The 23,843-nt window shown below is 37.6% G+C and overlaps 1 protein-coding gene across 1 annotated transcript in view; it reads right to left on the reverse strand.

Annotated features, from left to right (window-relative positions):
* Positions 1–763: 763 nt before the first annotated feature.
* TOX (thymocyte selection associated high mobility group box) overlaps positions 764–23,843 on the reverse strand; it is a 217,079-nt gene continuing 193,999 nt past the window's right edge. The window contains exons 7-9 of the mRNA XM_041412794.1: positions 13,113–13,499; positions 4,030–4,181; positions 764–2,196 (exon numbers count right to left, since the gene is read on the reverse strand). Coding sequence (XP_041268728.1) covers positions 2,160–2,196; positions 4,030–4,181; positions 13,113–13,499 — 576 coding nt within the window. The 3' untranslated portion in view covers positions 764–2,159. The remainder of the gene's footprint in view (positions 2,197–4,029; positions 4,182–13,112; positions 13,500–23,843) is intronic.

The following is a 23,843-nucleotide window of genomic DNA, read 5'->3' on the forward strand; positions in this document are numbered from 1 at the left end:
TGGATACCGAAATTAACAACTTTATGTGACTGCACACCTGCTCTAAAAGAAATGAAGATAACACAGTTCTTTTCCATAAAAGAAAAAGGAAAACTGCCTGTCAAAATCAAAGTTGATTTTTCTCATTTTCAGTAATTATCTTTTCTCTTTAGAATTAATATGAGTGGAAAATGTAGTTTACTGTAATATAATAAATAGAAGACATTGGGTAATTAGTAGTGCTGGTATATTTCTAATGTACTAAACAGACAAACAATAAACTGTGAATTTAATCACAAGTTCTCATACAGTTTCAAGACAGGAAAATTAGAGCTCTCAGCTACAGTTATTTGAGTAATCACATCTGATCTGCATTATTTATTAGTTATTACATGCCAAATGATTCTGATTGTACATTGCCTGAAATCATTCAGAAGCAAGCATGCCTTTGTTTCTGTTTTGTTTTATAAAGAAAAACCAATGGCATTGCCAAATGCTTATTCTATACGAATTGCTTACTTTATTTCACACAGAAAATACAAATCAGTGGTGGTGTCCATTGATGGGACAGGCATCTGGGACAAAATCATCCAGAAATATATTTTCAGAGATATCCCTAATCCCAAACATTGACAAAATACCTTCTTTTTGATGTTTTTATCCTTTTCTCTGTGGCTGTTGAACTTACCTTATATTTTAGGATATATTTCTGATATACTTCCTAAAATTCTGCAGGACTTTTGCATATATAATAAAATGGCTGAAGCATATTTGGTAACATTTCTTTTGGTAATATGTTTATTCCACTTGACAAATTAACAAAACATGATGAAGTTTTAAGAAGCAGTGTTATGCAGTTCTATTCAGTTAGTTTTGTTTGTTCAAGTCTTAGTTTTGGGGAACTTCCTCCTACAATGATTTAAAAAGGGAATTACTTAAAATATGTTTTTTTATTTTCCATAACAACCAAAGAAATAGAGAAATAGTTCTTGGTTACCTTCATTTTCTGCCATTAAAGCAGGTTTGTTGTTATATTTGTCACTGTAAAAACTAAATAAAGTATTCACATCATCAGTTGTGAACAATTTGTGCCAGCAAAAGTTAAAGCGTCAAAGAAACCTCTTTAAAATGCTAACAAATTTACTTACAAACACCTATATTTATTATTTCATAAATAGGCGCAACAGGTTCCATAAAAAAGATTAAATACAGACACAGTATGAAGAAACAATAATACATAGCCATATGTAGAGGTTATAATTTAGCTGTCTCCAATCTGTTTCTGCATCTAATAAAATATCAGGTAAGCATTTGGCAGTTTTATACATAAAAGGACTTAAATGACGTTTACTAACCAGTACACAGAAAGTGATTTTCTTTAAAAAAAAAGCATTTTTTTAGGCAGTACAAAATAAATGTGTTTGCTCTTTATCAACATTAGTTTTTTCTCCTAAGTTTTTTGTATTTATTTCACGAGACAAAGCCAATATTTTTAATTAATATAATTTGGGACTACTTTACTTTTTTTCTCCAAATACTTTGAAAATATAGACTATCAGTCATTGTTTAAAAATGAAGTAAAAATATGAATGTTTGCCAATTTTACCCTTATTGTGAAATCAATAAACTGGAATGAGCCAGTTTCAATTACAATTAGCTACAAAAACATTCACATTTTATACTCTAGGAGAGTGTAACATAGATGCTATTTACAAACTTGCTATGACTGCTACATCAAGCCATTTAAAAAGTCTTTAGTAGTTTCATATAAACACCCATTATGAAAAACCAATGGAAAATCCAGGACTTTTATCCGAGACATCTACAGTTGCTAAGGCAGTTACTACCGCAGCACTTCACAGCAAAAACCAACATAAAATCTGAATGGTCCAAGTTTCCTTCAGGGAAGAAGAAAAGCAATGTCCGTTATAGGATCTCAGGGAAGGGGTGGAAAGGAGAAAGAAAGAGAAAAAATGGGGAAAAAAAAAAAACAAAGAAAAGGAAAGAAGCAAGACTATTTTTTCCAGAGTGGGTGACCCACAAGCTCAAATAGTCCTAAGTGCTTAGCAACTTGTATTTTCTAATAAAATGCAGAACTGCCCTGACTGCATAAAGCAATCCATGATGAAAAGACTTCCCTGCATTCCTCAGTGAAAGGAAAGGAGAGGTGTTTCAGATTTTCAGGTAAGGTAGAGTGCTTTGTCCCTCTGCATGCCCCTGTTCAAAAAGAAAAAGAACAAATGTGACTTTTTTTTTAATATTTGAAAAATTTTTAGTTCTATTCTTCAAGAAAAAAAAAAAAGATCAGCCCCACAACCCCACTGCATGTCATTAACTCCAAGCATATCATGGAAGTACAGCTGCATTGCCATGGCAATAATAAGAAAAAGTCATAGTAACTTATAGCAACCTGGAGGCCACATCTGTGTTTAAAATTGCACTGGACTGGAACATGGGTTTGAGCACTGGTTTAGGGTACCCTGCACTAGTGGGCTGGTGGCACTGACTATCAAAAACTGCTTGGAGCTCTGGGTTTATCACAGATCTTGGAATGATGTTCCATAAGAAGCAGCCAGTTTCGTTAGAGGCAGGAGAGCTTCATTGCATGAACATGGGTTTCAGCCACTTACTGAGCCTCTGGCACATTTGATTCACCAGTATGGATATAGCCAAAATGTGCTGTCCTGGCAGGTTCAGGTAAGCATTTGCAAGGGGACAGCAGAAGCTTAGCAAAGGTAGTTTAAGTTCATATGGATTTACAAAGGTTTATCTACACAGAGTGGGCTATCTACAGGCATACCTGCTGGGTTTGGGAAGTTACACCCACTGCACATCTGGAGAGCACTTCTGGGAACAATGACACATTGCTTTGCTCCAGAAGAGACCAGGAATCAAATCCACAGGTGGCTGTGGCTCATTTTACAGAGGACAGTCTATTCAGAGCTCAGTGTAAGTGGTTGTAAAAGTCTGTGGGCTGAATAGACTTCAACAAGGGCCTGCAGCACATATATTGACATGGTGGTAGAGCACAGAAGGGAAACTGTTCTGCTGAACAAGTGGCCAAGTCATGAAGCAACAGTGATAGGCATGGGAAAGAATGATGCTGCTGTTCAGACTAGCTAGAGTCCACCTCAGTGTTAGCAGGTTGTAGCAAAGGTGTTATTCTGAACTAGTAGCCAGAAAATTATTTTTATTCCATTCTAATTTGAGTTCCAGAAACACTTTAAAACAATAGGGCAAGTGAAATTTTTGGTTTAAGTAAATGTAATAGATGAAACTGTTCTTTAGTTCTACTTTCTGTTCATTTGTCTTGGCTAGATTTGGCACTTTGGGAGCACCCAAGAGCTTTTATCTGCCATTGCCTTGGGGATTCAGGCTAATCAAGGGGAAGTCAGGCTGGTGGGCATGTTCAAAAGGCACAACATCTATAATTTAAAACTGAAAAGATACCTTCTGTTCAGTCTTAAATGTTTCCAGGCAGTTCCTGGCACAGTAACATGGCTCCACAAAAACCATGCTGCCAGAAGTTGAAGGTTTGAAGGGGTTACCAACCTTATATATTGAGGACACAGGGCCCCTACAGATATGGTGTTTTGTTTCTGGTTACAGTCAACTGTTCTTCATGCCATTTTCTTCCATGTATCTTGTATGCCATGTATCAGCCCTGCTTCCCACTGACGTGGTTTTTCATGACCCAGACTAGAAAATTGTTCACGTCATTTGCCTCTCACTGAGACATAGTTATCTTAAAACTTCTTTCTTACTCCTGAAATCCCTAAGATTTCAGTTCCGATCTTCTATGGAATGCAAGTTCTCTGAGACCTAGAAAGTGTATGTGCTGTGATAAGGTGACAACAATGTCTAATAAATGTATGTATTGAACAATTGCTCTCCCACTATAGACTAACTGCTGAATAAATACAGGGCCATCACAGATACACTTCAGAAACACTGTGGGGAAACGGGCAACAATGCTGTTCCCAAATTCTCTATCATATACTCGTGTCATTAATGTTGCTCAACACAAGGTGGCATTCACTGGCTGCTTACCCATTACTGCAGTAGTCATTATTCCAGTCCACAGTCTGTGCTGGAGGATTTCTGCACCCTGAACGAACATACTCCATTGCTTGGGTCACAACTTGTGCAGCTGTTGATGTTGGATTGATGATATTCTGATAATCAGGCTGAAGAGTAAATCCCTAGAGGAGAAAACAAGTACATTACAAAGTATGGAAAAAGAGTAACAGGTTGGGTGCATTAAAAAAAGTAAAAATGCAGACTGTACTGTGCAATGCTATAAGAGAATACTTCTTTTCCAGGTGTGATTTTGGTTATAACCTAAAATAGGCCAAGATGTGTAGGTGCTTTCTAAGTTTTAAAATCTTTCTTCAGTTTCAGAAATTAAATGCTGCCAAAGCATTGTTTGCTGTTACACAGTCACAGGACAGAACTAAAGGAGACAGAGCAGAAACAATTCAAAACCAAGAGAACAACTCAATCAGCACTGGGACAAAAAGGTCTGTTTGCTCCTTAGAGCTTCCATTTAGATTAAATGTAAGCATACACACTAGTCACTAATTCCCAGAATATGCAACAGAATCTTTTTGAAGGATGCAGGCAGCAGGTGGCTGACTGTTTTATTAGACTACACCTATTCACGTATTGTTCTCAAAACCCTTTTTCTTCATTCAGTCACAAAGGGACCATCTGCTGCTTCTTTTATTTGCACTTCTCTCTCAACTAAACGGAAATTCAACCAAAGCTTTTTAACAGTTGTTGGACTAATGTAGTGAAAGTAGCACAGAATAACTTGCTTTTGAAACCAAGGAGATGAGAAAAAAAAGTGGAAGTTACAAAGAGACATCTAACCTGCTCCCTGAATTTTCTGTCATATGAAAAGTCATAATCATTTTTAGCCATTTGATATATTCTGATATTTAAATATTGTGTTTAAAACCCAGGAGAACAATTGAAATTTCAAGGCTAGTGTATCTGGTTCACCCTGTACATCATGTTCCTGTAAAGTAGGAAGAGCTGTACTGGGTAAAATCATAGGAATGTTGTATTAAAGCAATCGATGTCTACTGAAAAAATCCAGACCAAAATCCTTACTGAGGCAAGGGCATACAATTCTCACTGAAGTTAACTGGATGCATAGCTACTAAATCCGAAATGGAACTTGCACCAAGATACCTAGTTTGGAAACTCACTCCTTCCAGCCAAAGCCCACATACAAAATAGATAGAATTAACTCTCACAGCTTTTTGTTAATTCAGTGTTAGTGCATTTTGTGTGATTGCTTTTCTTATGTAGCCTTCATTAGCCTTCAGTTTTGTGGACAGATGTTTTTTTCTGCAGGTTTAAGAAGGCCACACTACCCTTTGTCAAGAGAAATGAATATTCTCAGTTTTCAAATCACCCATGTCCCCCTTCATCCACAGAAATTACCTTCCTTCAAATAGAACATCACTTCCTTCTTTTCATCTCTCTTCCTTGGTTATTCCCTGAGGTTCTGCAGGTGTTTTGCCCCACCTCTCATGTGCATGGCCACCTTGCTCCACTCATCCTTATCACGGGTTTTAGTCTAGACCATAAATGACTGCAACTTTATTTCTTAATCTTTTCCATATGGAGAATACCCTGAGTAACACTACAGTACCTTAAACACTCTTGGAAACCTCACTTTGTCCCTGTTGACTCCAAGAAACAGACCATTAGTAGTGAGCAAGTTCACAGCTGAATTCTACATCTAGTTGCCATGTTATTTATATACTGCCCTGTTAATGAGATTAAATAAAGCCTTCCCATGGTGGGTGTTACACCCATGGGGACTCTAACCCCTATGCTCATGCACTGCCCTTTCACCAGGCTCTAAACCTGTGCAGCGAGCTGCAGAGACAACCCCTGTACCTGCAACAGATCCAAAGGAAAGAGTAATTGAGCAGATTTCCCAATGACTTTAATTGGAGTTTTGTGTAATTAGAAGGCAGAAAATTTGGGTTTGCATACCATCTTCATCATTTTTATACAAAACATCAACCATAAAGCCTTTTTAGTTTAGCAGTAAGAGGACACCAACCACAGAAACACATCCTACCCCCAGGCACTCAGATTTACCTTTGGTAGCAAATACCCCGATCTATTGTATATACAAGAAAAACACTATACAGAGACAGTAGCTAGCAGCAAAGCATGCAAGTGAGCAGGCACAGAGACTCAAGTACCCCTAAATCATGGAATGGTTTGGGTTGGAAGGAATCTTAAAGATCATCTGGTGGGCAGGGATGCCTTCCACTAAACCAGGTTGCTCATAGGTCCGTCCAGCCTGGCCTTGAACACTTCCAGGGAGAGGGAGCATCCACAAACTCCCTGGACAGAACTCATGAAGTAAGGAGACACTTCCTCCAAATCCAAGGAAGAAACCACCAGTACAATATCCATTCCATTTCTTCTGGAATTAGGATAAATAAATAGCTTAGGTGTCAGAGAATGGTCCTGGGTCTTAACCCAGGAACTGGGTGCGCATGCATTCTCATATTTTTTCAAGTTTTCTGTGTGAGCACAGCCAAAGTGCTTTGAGTCTCTCCAGCAAAGCACATGTGCATGGGTGCTTGGACTGAATTGGTACCTCTCATGTTAAGGTTGGGGCTGCAGAGCAAATTTAATTCTTCTACCTGCAAAATAAGGTGTAACAATGCTTTCATCTTGTACCTCACAAGTCTATTTACCTCACAAGTCTAAGTACCTCACAAGGCTGCCTGGGATAGGGCTCTGTTTCTTAGGGCACACTCAGGTGATAAATGCTGACATGGTGCAGGGGTATCTGAGCCAGGCTCCAGTTCTAGAAGGGTCTCAGTGGTGCCTCTGGAGGGTTGAGGGCTACCAGAATACCTGCACTGTGGGCGATGGAAAGCATGCTTGTTAAAGTCAAATCATTTAAGCAACCTCAACTCAGTATGAAGGACTGATAAAGTACGGTACAGTTTAAGATGCAAACAAAAATTACTTCAGCTTTTTCATCAACAGAAAAAGCTTTGAAAATATAGATCTGTACAACAGAGGGAAACAGCCTTGTACCAGGTTTGTGGTAAATATTTGGGTATTATTTATGTAAGCCTTTAACAAACAATGATGAAATAAAAAGTGCTCAGAAAATGAGTGCTTCGAGGTCTAATTAAACAATGGTGAATGTTTTTGCATTGTAATGCTCAAGAGAAAATCACCAACTGTTTTGCAACATGCCTAGAATTTTAAATTTCATTTTCTTGTCCCAGATTGAAATAAAAATAGGGAACTTGATAAAGATTAATTTGATGTCAGGAGGGACATTTGCTCTTTAATTAGATTTCTGTAGCCCTAGCAGTTTCGTTGTGCCACTGTAGCAAGTCGTAAAAAGCCTGCAGCAGAACTAAAGAGTGATCCTCATCTCCACACTTTACTAGGAACTAATTTCATTTCCTGCCTGTCTGGAGAGGTATTTTCAACAGGCATCAATGTTTTTGTCTTCACAACTGATTTATTCATCAATCTCAATGTGATATTTTAAACCTTTAAATTACATCCAAATCCTAAAGCATCTGTTTATTACACAAGGAAATTGAAAATCTGTCTGTGTGATATCATACAAAGATTTTTCCTTAAGGTTATAAAGGAAGTTGACAGATATTAATGATTTTTTTTTTTCTCTTGACCTCATTCGAAGACAAAGCTTAAAAAAAAAAGAAGAAGAAATCTGGACAAATAAAGCAGGTTCCTGAGTTTGCTGTATATAAAATATATGGCAGAAAAAATGAGGTTATTATTTTTGGCAGGCTGTGCAATCATCTTGCTGTATACATTTGTTTTCTAAAGAAAAAAAAACCTAAAAGTATTCTGAAATGAGTTATTATCAAAAAAAAAAAAAAAGTGGCATACATTAATCTTCTGGTGCTTTGTCATGCATAGGTACTTGCAGCCACGGCTACTAGACATTAAGAATCTAGTTTTGCTTCCTCTGCCTGTGAACTGAAGTGGGACAGAGTTGGACATGGGACTGACCATCCCATGCAAGGGTTGGGTGAAGGATTTTCAGCAGGGAAGGTGATGCTTCCAGTCAGGCTACTTAAAAGGGTTCTTTAACAAGATCTGGGTGCATTAAGGAGGGAGTGAATCCTCAGTCTCATCACTCTTCACACCAAAGAGCACATTGAACAGGCTGGGTAGAGGTGTATGCTCAGAAAGAGGCACAAATATCCATGTGAGTAGAGAAAGGAAAGAATGACCTTGCAAGTGAAAACAGGCTGCAGCTCCAGCTGCTGTTTCAGCCTGAACTTTGGAGAAATTGTGCTGATTTGAATGACAAGGGTTAATAATCAAATCATCTAAGGCCAACTGAGTAAAAATTAAACATCATGTCAAACCTAAGAAACAGACTGGAGAGAGACAACTCTGTATCAGTCAAAAAATTATACAGTGATAAGATGCTCATATGAGCATTTAATGAAAGAAAAATCACACTCTTCAAATCTACAGTGAGTCTACCTATGTGTCAAAGGTGGATAAAAGAAAAACTACAGCAAAGTGGACTTTGACTTTGAAAAGTAAAACTTTAACACAGTTCCTGTTAATGACATTTAAGAAAAATATAATGAATTTCAGAATTAGAAGTTAAAGAAAATAAAAATCAGGATCTAATTTTAAACTAAGTATGAGAATAGAGATAATTGTCATTTTTTTATAGTTTAAAGGATTATCACTGTAAACAAGAACCCCAAAGGTCTACAGTAGTGACCCTTTTAAAATTTATTCATTAACTGTTGGAACAGAAGAGAAAAAAGACAAAATCAACTTCTGAGAAGTTACAATTTAGTTAACTCAAAATAGAGAAGATTGTTTAAAAGAAATTAAAAAATAATTACTAATGCTAGGCATATGACTAAAATGCTAATACCAAAATTTTACATTGCATTTCAGAACAATTTGCATGCATTGCATCAGCTGCATACTCCACAGAGTTAATTGATTTTAAAAATAACAGAAATTGTGCAGCCACTGAGGACTTTTGGCTACCAACATTTTTGATTTTTTTGATGTTCTGTCGTTTTTGTGGATCCTCAAAGGAGATCTCCAGCTGGCAGTCACTCTTGATTTGGCAGCTGCACACGTGCAGGCAAGGAGTGCTGGATATGGAGAAGGACATGCTGTTCCCTGCAGAGCTGATGAAGACCAGCTCATTGTCCTGGAAGCAGTGGGAACAGAACTGTCTCCTCAGGTCAGCACTTGTTAGCAGACCCTCCTCAAAGTTTGCATAGAAGAGTTTGTGAATTTCATGCACAATGTTTTCTGGAGAACTGTGTTCCTTCCTGCCAGGACTGAAATCTCTTTGTGGTTTTTCTTGGAGTTGGCAGTCCTTCAGATATTATACAAGATGGCCTTTGATATGAAACTATCCCCCTTTTCATGGAGAAAATGTCTGACCAAATGTCACAGAGCCAGAGTTCAAGCAGGGGATATGGTGAGAGCAGGGATTTGCAGAGCCTGCTACTGTTGAGTGTCACACTGGTGAGACAGGAACTATTTCAAAGAGGGATATTTGGGAAAAAAAGGAGAAAAAAAAAGAAAACAAAAAGAAAAAAAAAAAAAGAAAAAAAAGAAAACCCACAACTGATGATTTCTACTTCTAACATGTCTCCAGCACAGTTTGCAATGAAGATGCTCAGCCAGGTGAGCCAACACATGCAGTAGAAAACTGCTCTGAGAAGAATAAGTTGGCAGACTTACTCTTCTCTTGCCTATTAAGCTCCATGCTGCAGATGCTGCAGTGTGACATGATGAAATTTGCCTCTTTTTTTTTTATTTTTTTATTTTAGTGTATTAGTATATTTGGTATGAATAGTGCTGAGGCTTCCAAAGAGGAAAATGACTCCTGTTGTACTCACTCCCTGGGGAGTGGTCTGTTAACTAGTTTCTGTTTTTGCTGCCTTCATAGAGTCTTTGGAAAGGCTTATGGTGGCCATACCTAAGCATGGAGGAAATAAAACAACTTGAGAGAAAAGGAAGTGAAAAAATGTTGCTTTAAAAACAACTATTGCTCTGCTTTCTCAGAATTCACATTCTTCCATTCTTCTTGGCTTTTTATTCAGGAGAGTGCTCTACACAGCGTTGTTTGGGACTGAACATCACATCCAGACCTCCCCTTTCCTCCTCACCATAGGCCAGACAGACAGTGTGGTGCCTCCTCTTTCTCCTTACTGCTGTTGACTCTGAGCTGCTGGGAGAGCTCAATGTTTCTCCCATTACATCTTTTCCTCTTTAACAAGCTCTGTGATCACCAGAGTGTTTGCTCTGTTTCAAGCAGGAGGGAGAGCAGAGTCCTTTGACAATTGAGTCAGAAAGGTCCTTACTTTTAGGTTGTAATCTCTTGACTTTTTGCTATTTGTCTCCTGGTGACCACCTGTCTTCTATGTTCTAACACAGTATGAAATCCTGGCTTTTTGTTTTCTACCATTTCTTGTCTAAAAAGGGTCATACCTAAGAAACTGAGCAGGATACCACTGTTCTGCTCTGTTCTGTTCTGTTCTGTTCTGTTCTGTCATGGCAAATCATGCTATTGTTAGTACACCTCTAGCCCTATAATGTAATATATATTTTGCTACATTTAAATTCAATTCACAAACTCTATAAGCTGTTGTATGTTAAAAAAAACCCAAAAACCAAACAAATATTCCAAAGTGAAATTACATAGACTTTCCAGAGCTCAAAACCTGCATGACCGTAAAGCAAAAGCAGGAGTGTAAGAAATATAAATTGGCTTGTAGATATTACAGTGATTAAAGAGACATGTAGGTGAAGCATGGCAGTGAAGCATTTCAACAAGTAACAAGCACCTTGAGTGAAACAGAAATATCTCACCACGGTATCTTCATTAAAAGCATCAGCCTTTCTGACTAAGGAATATGAGTTGGTAAAAAGCATTTGACCTAAAATATTGTGAGTTTAACAGGAACACAGAGGTACAGCATTTTTACTTAACTGTAATTATCCCTAGTTAAAAAAAGATTCATTGTGATAAAGGTCTACATTCTGACTTCTAGAGACCTGTTTTCTACAACCAAGGGTCCTGTATTTTTTCTTAAGCTAAAAACAAGTCAACTGTGTGCCATATATCCCACAGATGACTGAAAGTACTTTCAAACCATGGATGCACACACCTTATGCTACAAGCTTGCAACTTGGCAAAATAAAACAGCAGATTCATACTACATTACCTTTTCTTTAGTACAGAGTTTAGAGTAATGCCTAAGTGTTTATTCATACAAAAATGATAGTTCAGGTATAAATATGTAATTATCTAACATCTGCATGGCATCTTTTGCTAGCCCCAACTCCACTATTAATTCACTAAATAGAGACAGATTTTCAAATCTATTCAGTAAATGATGCCTAACAATTCTGGAAAAGACATAAGGAGTTCTGCATTGGACAGCTAATACACTAGTGACACTGAAGCTGGCAAACAATCTGAACTTGGAAGACTGAGTGACTGTGCAATAAAAACTCATTGAAATATAGCTATAGGATCTCAACAGGTGGCCATCACAGATGTAATTTCTCATGTTTGGTAAATGAACCAGAGTATTGCTTTGTCTCTCACTGCTCTGAGACTGCAGTTCAACCAGGGTTCCTCTGGGCTCAGGATCTCCAGACAGACCCTCCTGGCTCACCCACCTAGGACTTCATCCAGCTAATTCCAGTTGCCCAGGCATGGAGTCAGCTTCTGAGTTTCTCTGAGACTTGAGCAGGGCTCTTCTGGAACACTCACACTAGCTGCAGGAAAATCTCCATGAATACGTGACTCCACATATGTGTGGTCATAAGTCTGTTGAGTCTGTTTTCTCTGAGAGTGAAAAATTGACTGAACTAGGAAAAAGTTGGGAACATTTCAGAAGTTTTCCTTTCTGATTACACCAAATCACTCCTGAGACTAAGATCAAAGTCTCTGACTAAATCTAAATCATCCTGAGCATATCTTGATTTATCTCCTGAACAACTAAGTTTATCAGTACAAATTGCTTTCAACACTTTTGGGGTTTTTTTTCTTTGGAAAATTTTTTCCCCTGTTAAAGTGTTCTCCCAGCAAGAAGCTATGGTTTGTGTTCAAGTATTTCCAACTCTAAAGACCAGTCTTGAGATTAAATGTTTCTGGCTTGGAAAGCAAAGGCAAATGCCTTGTTAGCAAAGGTGAATTTTTAGAGAAATATAAAACACGGAGCAAGTTCATGACTATGTATTATCAGCCGGTATTGACAAGTTTTGTGTATACAAATTTTGTAGATTCTTGCAATTCCATTCAAAAATTTTCATTTTAATGCCTCTTTGCAAAGCAAGATATTATTATTGATAGTCAGATCTCATACAATACAAAAAGAATTTTTCTCTCATGCAATCAACAGTTTATCTGCTCTCTTTATGCTCCTCTGTAAGCCTGGAAGGCACAATAGCATGGATGGTCTGCATTAACTCAGAACTCATAGGAAATATATTCAGAATAAACTCTCAAAAACATTCAGAGTAGGGAAAAAAAAAACAAACAAAAAAGCCCCATATTGGGATGGTGGACATAGCCCATTTATTTCCAGTAAAAAGAAGGTATATCTATTTAGCAAAATGAAGCTGTGAATGTGGAGTAATGTAAAACACTAATTTTCACTTAAACTAGTATATTCAGTGCAACCTAGGTTTCTTTATGTTTCCTCTGACAGTCCCACATTGCAGTCAGCACAAGGAGAACAGCATAAGCTACAATCATATTTTTTCTAGACATGCCTGCCTTTTGTTTGCAAAGTGTGACTCCTGAAGGCTTTGCATTTCACTATTTCAGGGAAGTCACAGCTTTGCAGACGGATCTATGGGCAGTGATGGACATGGTCCCTAGCACAAACACTTCTACTACAGTTTTCCATCATCTAGTTAAACTCCTTCATTTGTTCTTGCCCCTGAAAGACTGAGCCTATACTACCATGGTTTTGGAACCTGCAAAATTAAAACTAATCTAAATCTCTCTCACTATGCCAACTTCTGGATGACTCCCCTCCCCACGCCCTTCCCAGAAATAAAATAATTCCCAAGAGAACTGAAAAGCCCCAACTTACTTGCTGCATTGTAGGTGAGTGTAAAGCAGACTGGACCTGCATTGGTAGCTGGTTTCCGATGGACTGCTGCATTGGGATCGGCTGGTGCTGCTGGATGTTGAGATGCTGGTGCAGAGGGGGGCTAATCTGAAGCGGTGGAGGAGGGGACACAGCCATGTTTGCTATGGAAACAGTCACTGGCATTTGGTTGTTGGGCTTGGGCGCTATGTTCCTGGGGATGTTGGCATGCATGGCGGTGATGTGAGGATTCATTCCTGGTTGTTGGTGGTAGTGGGAACTGAGGTACAGTGCAGAGTGAGCCTGGGCAGGCCCATGAAACACTGACTGCTTTGAATTCATCATCTGAGGTTGTGGGGTGGCTTTAACATCAACAGGTTCGCTGTAGCTCTGTTGGGAAAAACAAAAATCAGAAAATGCTTAGAAGTCAGCAAATATGGCTGTTCTACCCCCCTGAAGTCTGTTTAAGAGCCACACCATAGGCAAACATTTATCTGGACCATCAAATTTTCCTTGAATTAGAGTTTGCTTATTACTCTAGAAAAATAATTGCACTTTTGCCTTCAACATTGTAAAAAACCCAAGTAATTTAGGTCCTTCGTTTCCTGGTCTAGCCTGGCATTTTCTTTATCCAAACTTGGAACTGCCATCACTGATCTAATATCTCATACAACCAAGGCAACCAAGCCTGACACATTTTTTCATATAAGCAGCCACTATTATTGTCCTCAGATTTCATGGCCTAGTTGAAAGGAGAATTAGGAGGGTGGGTTATAGCAATATTCTGTAGTGATTTTTGACATGCCTTCTTTCTCCACCTGCAAACTATGGATAAGATTTTTAAGGTCTTTTACCATATACATTGGTATTGCTAAAAGCTATTTATCAATTAGTCAACATGATGAAGAGGCTAAACCCCATCCTCAGCTGTTCTGTTGCATGGAACAAATACACTAGTTGCTGTGCCAATGCCTTTATTTTGAAATATTTTGTGTTGGAGTACTATCCATGTCATCAAACATATTACATAGACCGCGCTTTAAGAGAAATAGGAATACTTTGAATAATTTCTCTTTTAGCAAAACATGCTTTATTAATCCAATTCATAAGGCTCTGAGAATTCTGTTTAAAACTTATAGCTGTATAAATGTTAACCTGCACCAGATATAGGAAAGTTATCTTTAGTCTAAAGCTAGAAGAATACTACATAGACTGTGAGAAACTGCAGTTTTCAGAAATATTGTGGTCTGCCCTGATTTCTTAAAGTTACTAATAGTAAAACTTCTTCATTAATGAATGTGAATTTTAATAATACTTTTTGTTCTAATATTTATGACTTGCTACATTTGGTTAAACTCAATTTACTCAGTTGTTTTCATACATTTATTTTCTTAGATATCTGGAGTGCCAACTGTGTGCTCAAATAAATGAGAAAAAACATTAAGAATTAACTCACATATGCTTATAGGTGGGAATCATAATTTGAAGTTAAGTCATACTGGGATTAATAGTCAGTGAAAGGTGAAACATGCTGGAAAAAAAAAAAGGCAGAAATGTCCCTCTGGAAAAAGTCACTTTGTCAAAACAAGGCTGAAAGAGGAATACACACCCTTATTCTGTGATCTCTGTGTCATGTTTGCTCAGTTTACAAGTCAGAGTAAGTTTCATATTACTCTCAGCACCCCAGGGTCAGTGAAGTCTATTTGTATTCCTTCTGAAGAATGCACCATCACCAACAATCCGTTGACATGAGCGTTACTGAAATTGCTTCATTATATGCGATGATGAAGATGAGAATGATAACTTCCTTTTCCCTCTGTGTAACTGCAGTTCCATTAGTCAAAAACCCCCTGTTTGCTTCGGTAAATGAAGGAAAATTAAATGAATATGAAAAAATTAATGTAAATCTCTGTCTCTGTGGATCTGCCTAGCTCTGCTGACGTGTGGGTGTACACGTGTGCAGTATATATTATGTTCATGTTTCCAGGATTCAGATGCAGACATAAAAGCCTGAAAGTAGCTGAAAAATCTGCCATTATTTGGATATTATTTTTTAAACACTGAATTAATGTTCATGAAAATATGGGAAGAATTCCCCCCCCTCCTCCCCGCTTTCCAGTTGTATTTTTAGAACACTCCTGAGTGTAGAAGCAATGACTGGCAGATTTGCTGAAATTTCAGCAATTCAGAAGTTTGTTAATTAGCAGCATGGTCAGGAGACTCCTCTTGGGTGTCCCATGCTTATTACACATTACAGGAGGTGCAGGCTGTGTTCTTTCTTGAGAGACTTGGAAGTTTTACTGAGAGCACAGTCCCCTCATGGAAACAGTTTGTCTTTCCATGATGTAGCTGGCAGGGTCTCTGTGGTCCAAGCAGGGATAATTGCTCCTGAAGTGTCTAAGGGCAGATTGGCTAAACTAATCCTCCTGGTGAGGTGAGTGCTGCAAAAAGCCTTTGCTGACATACTGATATACACTTCTATTTAATTTGTTAATACAAAGATGCTGCCATATACCCCTTTAACAAAGAAACAGGGAACTAATCTAATTACTGGACAATTCTGAGTTCACACGTAAGTGGTGGATGCATGGCCCACACTGATAAAATTACAGACATATAGATAGTATAATTTGATACTTTAAATACTGAATTATGTTAAGAGGAATTGCAGAGTCTCTGGTCAGAGATGAATAACACTTATTACACCTCTGAGAAGAGCCCTGCAAAGTGATCAAAAGGGACCGTTTTAGTTGTCCCAAGCTATGAATCAGCTTTCTATATGTTTCACCACCTCTTGATCCAGTAAAAAACACAACACTTCAATTTAAGATGAAATATTTTGCTGTAACTTAGGATGCTTTAAGTCATATGTGATCTGAAACCAAATTGTCCAATATCAGTGTAAAACTCATCAATATTATCAGTTACTGGAATCTTGATAAATTATCCCATTAAATGCCATTCTCCAGCATCCTGCACTTTCAGCTTTTTTCTGCAGGTAGGTCAGAAACACATATTTTGTAAGTATTGCTGGACCTAATAAAATAGGTGATGTCAAGTTTTTCAGCTTTGTGATATCACTTTGCTGTGAAATAAAACAAGAAGCATGTATGACACATAGGTCACTCTATGATTTTGGGCTCAAATGCTGCTTTCACAGACTAGAATGGGCATTGCACTGGTCCAGTGCAGTATCAGACAGTCTTAGACATGGACTTTTATTATGTGTAAAAATTGGAATTAAGAAATAATGGATTTGACTGTCCAATAAGGATTTCAAATGCACAGTTACATTCCCTACTTTGCAGGTTGGATTTCAGCCAATATTCTCTTGACTTATCCAAGGATAAGAGCACACAACTTAAAAAGCTCTCCCAAACCTCTAATTAATCTGCCCCAAACCAACACAGACAATTTACATCACTAATTTATAGGATGAAGTTCTAGGACAAAATTCAGATATATGCAGTGGAGACCAAAATTACAAATCCATGCACACAGGCCACCAAACACTGGGGCCCAGTAAATCCTAAATCCTAAAAAGACATGTAGTGAGAACATTTTCCATCACAACTAGCTGGAGAATGGTGGTGTAGACCCACCACTAGAGGGTGACAGAATATTACATTTCGTTAATGGCAGGTGGTGGTATTTTACACATACATTAGTGAACATACACGGGGGTGACTAATTAGTTTTCCATAACAGTCATTTATGCTCTTTGAGCGGCTCATACTTATTCTGGAGAACAAGTTGAAGCCTTTCTTCAAATCTTAACATTCTTCATTGTCTAGGAAAAAGATTTCCTGTGGACCTGTCTCTCCTTCAAACATCATCACCTAATACTCTTGTCTAAATAAATAAAAAAATAAAAACTCAGAAGGTGAAGACAAGGTAGGTAGGCCAAGGCAAGGGAGTGGTACAGAGAAATTATGACAGCCCTTTAGGCACAACACAAATCCCCTTCCCATCCCCTCCCCCCAAAAGAATCTGTTGTTTTACTGAAGCATGAAGAAAAAAGGAAAGAACATTTTGAAATCCCAACAGAAAGATAAAGAAAGTGGAAGAGATATAGGAAAATGGAAGGAACAAAATAAGTACTGCTGTAATTCTGATGGTACACAAGTACAATTAACTAAAGTTATTTAACTAAGTATTAACTAAAATTACTGGTGGTTCATGACCCTTGGTTCGCAAAGTTATTTTATTTATATAATATTTTTAAGGAAGTGTGTGATGATGCAGATGAGTGCTGTTCTTAACAGAAAGCATTCAGAGTGGATAATTTTGCGCAAAGTTTGGAAAGTGCTGAATCAAGTTCTTCCCATGATTTTCATCAAACTCATGACTTCCCTTCTAATTTTAGTGCAAAGAGAGCTTTCCCACGCACCTCTATTCCCTTACTGTGTGCCAAAACTCCCTATGCTTTACTATGCCAAATTAAAGAATTAAATTAGGAATAAGGGGTTAATAACTGCTCACTTAGTTGTACTATTCTTTTCTGAAGGGAATTTCTCTGGGACTAGTGGTCATTCTTATCACACTGCATTCAGGCACAGGGAGTGTGTCTGTTCCTTAGAGGAAAGTGACATTGGGATTTCTGCCACCCCATTCAACTCACTCCTGTGGTTGAGAAATTATTTTTGGTAAAGACATCGTGCTCAATTTAGCTGTGTTATAGAAAAAAAAAAGCCTAGATGATGTCATTTTGGCATCTCCATATCTTTGGGATATAATTTGAAAACTTTGAAACACTTTGAAACCTCACACTTTAAGCTCTCACCTATGTATCTGTGTAACCAAACAGCTCTTGAAACCTACACATGAGTCTTGATTCTCTTTCTAAATTGTGCCTGCCTTCTGGCTGCTGTTGGAGATTGCAATCCCATTTCTGTTGGAACATAAACATCCATGTGGTTGAAAGTAAAGCAAGGACATGTTTTAACAAGGCAGTACTCTAAGGGCCTGATCCTTAGACTACTGAATTTAAGGGAAAATCTATTATTAATTCAAACAGAATTTGGATCACAGCCCAACACTGTTACTGTTACTTAAGTATTAATGTCCAGATGTCCATTTTATTTTTCATGAAAACCAGATAGGATCTGAGTAACAGAGGCTGAGAATCATTCCCAGTTGATGATCACTACTTTTGACCTCTGATCCATGCGTGGATCAGAAGCATGCCTAGAATCTGCTGCAAGTTACTTATTTCCATTGTTAACATGTAAATGCAGTTTTTGTTAGAAATATTGCCAACAAGTAGAACTACATAGATGTATTCACAGATGATGTATATGGATATCTTCAACTTACATAATTTATACATGCTTCATATTCAGAATTCTTTTCTACCATATAATAATATGTGGGAATTAAATAGATTTTTACAATAATTTCACTCTAGTATGCAGAGTGTGCTCAACTAATATTTCTTCTTGCAATGTAAAACTAAAAATTCAGTGTTGTCCCAAAGAAACCAGAGATGTTCTATTTGCAGAGAAAAAAAAGGGTTTTTTTCTTGTTCTATTGATTTCAGAAAATTAATGATCAAAGCCTTTCAGTTGGAGCAATATAACTTCAGTTGTTTACAGATGAGATATTATCAAAATTTTTCTTTATTAATAACACCAATTAAGTTCTCCTTTGCAGTAAAATACTCAGTAAATGTTCTTGGTACCACTGGATGCTTATGTGTCCTTAAAATATATGCTGAGAAACCTCCTCAAGGGCAAAGTGAGCCTCATGGTCAATACGCAAACAGTGTACAGAAAGTGTAAGCAGCTTTACTTGTAGGCAAACACAATATATTCCAAATTCAGAATTATTATTTATTTTTTTTTACAAAGCCATAATGGTGTGACATAGTTCTATTTTAAATGAGAAACAGGTGTTTCTCTTTAAATAAGAAATGGAGGTCTGGCCTTCCCTCTCTACAGACCAGAACCTGAACAATGTGAGGATTTCAAAGCCTGGAAAAGAGCTAAACCTAGTTCAGGTTTTACATGAATATGTATCATAAACCTTTGTGGCTGCCACACCATCCCTTTCCATGATGGTGCCATGCTCACGCCTGGTGACTGATGTCTGTCCTTGAGCCATGCTGAGGAATTCAACAACCTTCAGCCTCTGTGACCAGAATGAAGGTTGCATTCAGGAAACAGCAGTGATTATGTCAGCTGGTACCGGGATGGTCCAGGCTGTGCAGGCTGTGATCAAACTTAGGCAGCCCTGACTCAGCTTAAAAATGAGTTATCTTCAGTACTGTGACATTACAGAGGCAGATAGAAGGAAATTGGCTGCATATTTATGCAGCTCCTGCAAAGCTTACCTAAGCTTAAGTTTGCATCTGCTGTCTTTGCTGTCTCTTTGGTGGAAAGAGCATCTTGAATTGTTTATTCCTTCTCTCAGCTTTTCTGTGTTCACATAATCCTGTCTGTTTGTAATGTTTTTGACATTTTAGGTGACTTCCAACCCCAAGCCCGTCCTTGAGAAGAATCCTTTTTTCTAGCCTGCATGGACTCAGCCATTTTATTAATACCCCTGTGAAGATGTTTATGAGAGAATGACTTCTCTCCAGCACTGCTTTCTCTTCCTGCTTAGCTCTTTAACTCCTACAGAGACCCCTTTGATTTAACTCTATCCACTCCAGTGGATAACTCATATGCATATTTGCAGCGCAGCTGCCTTCCTACCTAACTCACAAGAGGATCTTATCAAATGACATTTCCTATTTTGTTAATTCCAGTCACCTATTGCAATAACAACATCTGGGACCCCAGAGAGTTCAGAAAGCTTTTTGACACATTCCTGATGTTTCAGAAACAAAGGAGTAAGCTATGGGTTGTCATTTATAATTAGTCAAGGTGGCTCAGAAGAACATCTTCAAATCTAAATATACATTTTGTCATCATCTACAGGGGATTGTCATGGATTCATTTAGGATATGTAAGTAAAAATGGATGTTTTATGAATGTAACCTGGGTACATGTGATAAAGGATATGCAACTTTAATTTGATACAAGTGTTTTAATTCCCCAAATGGAAGCACTAGGCTAATAGTGAAATCTAGTTTTATTAACTCACTTCAAAAACAAACACAGTTCCTCTTCAAATCAAAATTTGGCTTCTATCAAGATCAAGACATTTCTGCCAATTTTTGGCAGAAATTACGTGAGAGCGTCTCAGTTTTTGCACTGCTGAATGCAAAGCATCACATGATTTAGCATCAATTCGAATTCTTGTCACTAACTTAAATACAGTTTGCTCTTTGTTTTCAGCTGCAGTAGATCATTGGTTTCCTTGCTAGACAAAAAAAAATGTTTGGACTTATGATGAGATTAGACAATTGTTTTATAAACACACATTTACTTAGCAGATACTCTGATACATCACATATTTGCACATAAAGGATTTAATTTATGATTCTTTGAAAATTTCTGAGTACACCATAATAATTCCAGAAATGAAAGAATGAGGTATCACAGAAGCATGAATTACCTGCTTTGGAAGCTTTTAATTAGATTTTTCCTATCTAGCAATTCTAATGGAAAAAGGTAAAACTTGTATGTGTATGTCATCACTCTGGGGCTGTTTTGTTTTTGCTTTAAGAGAAATATTGTCATATGCCTTGTAGCACTTGTAGCTACCAAAAAAAAAAATCACGCATCAAACACAACTGTATTTTTTATTATTCTTTCTCTTATGCTTTCACCGAGAACAGCCTAACTGGTTCATGAAATTCCAAAAACATCTACATGGTCTAGGGCTAGATATAATGTAAGAAAAGCTATTCTCAGAAGCAGGTACCTCTTTGCCAGCAGCAGAAGGGATGCTGCTCTCTTTGCATGCAATAGCCAAATTGTTAAAGCACTGACCAGGAGACAAGACAGTTCAGTCACTAACTCTTGTCAAAAGATATTACGAATTTTATTCCCAAAATAAATGTACTAAACCCCAGCAGCTGCTTATTTCAGGGAGGAGTGAGCCAGGATATAGTGCTCCCCTACATCTGAAGCTTGGCCACTGTGAAGCTATGCAGTTACAGAAAACAAATTGTGGAGAGGGCACACATTTATTTAGGAGTTGGAAAATGAATGATCAGGAAGACCTAAGATATCTTTTTGCTTTTTTATATGTTAGGCAAATGGTCTCACACATACATATATGAAATTGGAAAGTAATACAAATTTTATAATTTTAATTTTGGGTTATTTTTGGGTTTTTTGTTTGCTTGTTTGCGTGTTTTACTGATTTTTGTATTAATTTTTTCTTTATCACGGTCTCCATATTGCTTTTTACAAGAAGGTCAAATGTTTTCATTTACGTCCACTGCGTTTTTAAGAGACTTGAATTGCTCAGGCTGATCATTTTTATTACAACACAGGCAATGTAACAGATACTTTGGGTCCCTGGAACTCTCTGGTTACAAATTGCTGGGCTAATGGCATTAAGGCAATGTCAGCCTTACAGATATGACCTTTAGTTTTCTTAGGAACCACAATTGCAAGATGATGGACTAGGAAAAGCTAAGTCTGCCATAGGTTTCAAGGAGCAATTTTACATGTCCAAAGGATTTGCACTGTCCACAAAACTGAAAAATGTCCAATGTGCTCACTTCAAAGTCAAATGAGGACACCACTTTGACTTAGATACAGCATGAGTTTTGAAATATGCCTGAGTATTTTGAATTTGTATAATATTCCCCTTGCTGAGAGGTTTTAGCTTCAGCCATAGTCACTTCATAAAACTTGAAATTGTGTCACTACACAGAGAAAATTAAAGATTCATCTAGTCAAAAAGAATAAAAAGGGATGAGAAATCTTTTTTGTACTACTGAAGCAGGTACAGTTGTTCTGTTATAATTAACACACATATATGTAACACTTATATGCACATAAATATGCATGTTGAACACATAACATGTATATATTTTTTAATAAATATTCATAGATGAACCTATGTAATATATGAAAGTATTTAACATTTACCCATATACATTTGTATTAAATATATATATTTGAAAGATGCAGCAAAAACTCTAATGTCAGCCAAAAAAAGGCTGGTTAAGCTAGAAAAAGTGCTTGTTTTATGAAAAAAAGTAAAATTGCAATTCACAGCATTTTATGTAATGCTGTACAAATTACCAGATACCAGAGACTGCATTTCTGGACCTGAATAGTACTAAAAGTTGCAACTAAGGGCAAATATAAAGACACTTGTTTACAATGCAAAGGCTTAGTCAGTACTATAAGCAATATGGCAATCTGCATAGCAGAATATATAATGCTTTGTTATGTGTTTTTGCTTTACCTCTCAATTCCTACACACGTGAACAAACTCAACAACACACCCATTAATTTCAACCAGTATAAAAAAAGAGAAAATATAGGAAATATACTTATAAATTAATAGGAATTAATGCACACTGACATATTTATGGAATCTTATGTTTACCATATTCACTGGGTGGTAGCCATACATGTCCTACAAAGACATCATGAAAGCATTTAAAAGTGTACTAGAAATGGGCTGGCAATCCTATCACCAGAGTTGCTGGTGACACTTCCACTCTTTTCAGCTATGATTTTGTCTAAAAACACAGTCTGATATGATACAAACTATGGGGGTGTGTGACCTCTGTGTGTGTGTGCCAAACTCCAAACAGAACTGCTCAGCTTTCTAAACAGTGAACGGGGAGGGGAGTGGAGAACAAAATCAGAGTAAAGGGGCAAGGAGCTGAGTGTCATGGAGAAGGCCACTCTCTCCGCCTGATGCTCCACATCCACCCCAGAGCTTGGTATGAACACCAGTGTGTCTGAATTTCATTATTCTGCTGTCAGGCAGAGGCTAGAAAGTGTCCTGGCAGTAGGAGGACTCCACCCTGTTCCTCTGTAATCTTCTACTTTGACTATTCTGGAGTCTCAAATGGCCAAGATGGGTGCCATGAATTCTGCTCCAAGTCTGGACCACTGAGGTAGAACATGGCATTTGTCCAGTCCTTGCTTTTCAGAAAAGAGAAGACTTGTAAATAAATGCAGAAAAAAACAAGCACAGACTCTCATATGCTCACTAGTTCAAAAACCAGTAATACCTAATGAAAAAGGCAGCAGAATCAGTGTCAAAAAGAAAAGAAACAGGAAAAGCAGCTGCTCTGGGAGGTGTAAGGCACCTGCTGAGCTGGACAGAGGGGACCTGAGCAGAACCATTGCCCCCTTGTGCCTGCCTCTTCCTGCATACAGAGACCTCTAGGAGGGGATATGAAAGAAAGTTTGATAACTGGATAACATCTGGATAGCCAAAGCATATCCTGATGGGATAGGAAGCATAACTGAGTATCTCATAGCTGCCACCCCAAAGTCATTGGAGCTCTGCTATTAACATGAAGGGCTTAATATTGCTCAAATACTTTGAAGAAAAGATGTTCTAAGGAGAATACACAAAATTGATGAGAACCTGATTTCACAATTATTTGTGTTTGAAAATATGGACTGTATAAACTTCCTGCTCCCAGGTATTAGTGAGAATTTCTTTACACCAAAGCACTGTTGGAACTAGCAGTACAGAAAATTCTGTAAAGCAGCAAGGTTAAACAACATGCAGTACATATAACTCAGGAGGATCCAGGGTGAACACCTGATTATAAATGTGAAGTACCACAGAATGAGGTAGAAAGCACAAAATATATCTGTGAGCAAATCATTAATATGCTAAAAAAGAATTTTTGGAAAAATT

Source organism: Onychostruthus taczanowskii, unplaced genomic scaffold (genome assembly GCF_017590055.1).
Source record: "Onychostruthus taczanowskii isolate IOZ18803 unplaced genomic scaffold, ASM1759005v1 scaffold4, whole genome shotgun sequence".
Taxonomy (NCBI): domain Eukaryota; kingdom Metazoa; phylum Chordata; class Aves; order Passeriformes; family Passeridae; genus Onychostruthus; species Onychostruthus taczanowskii.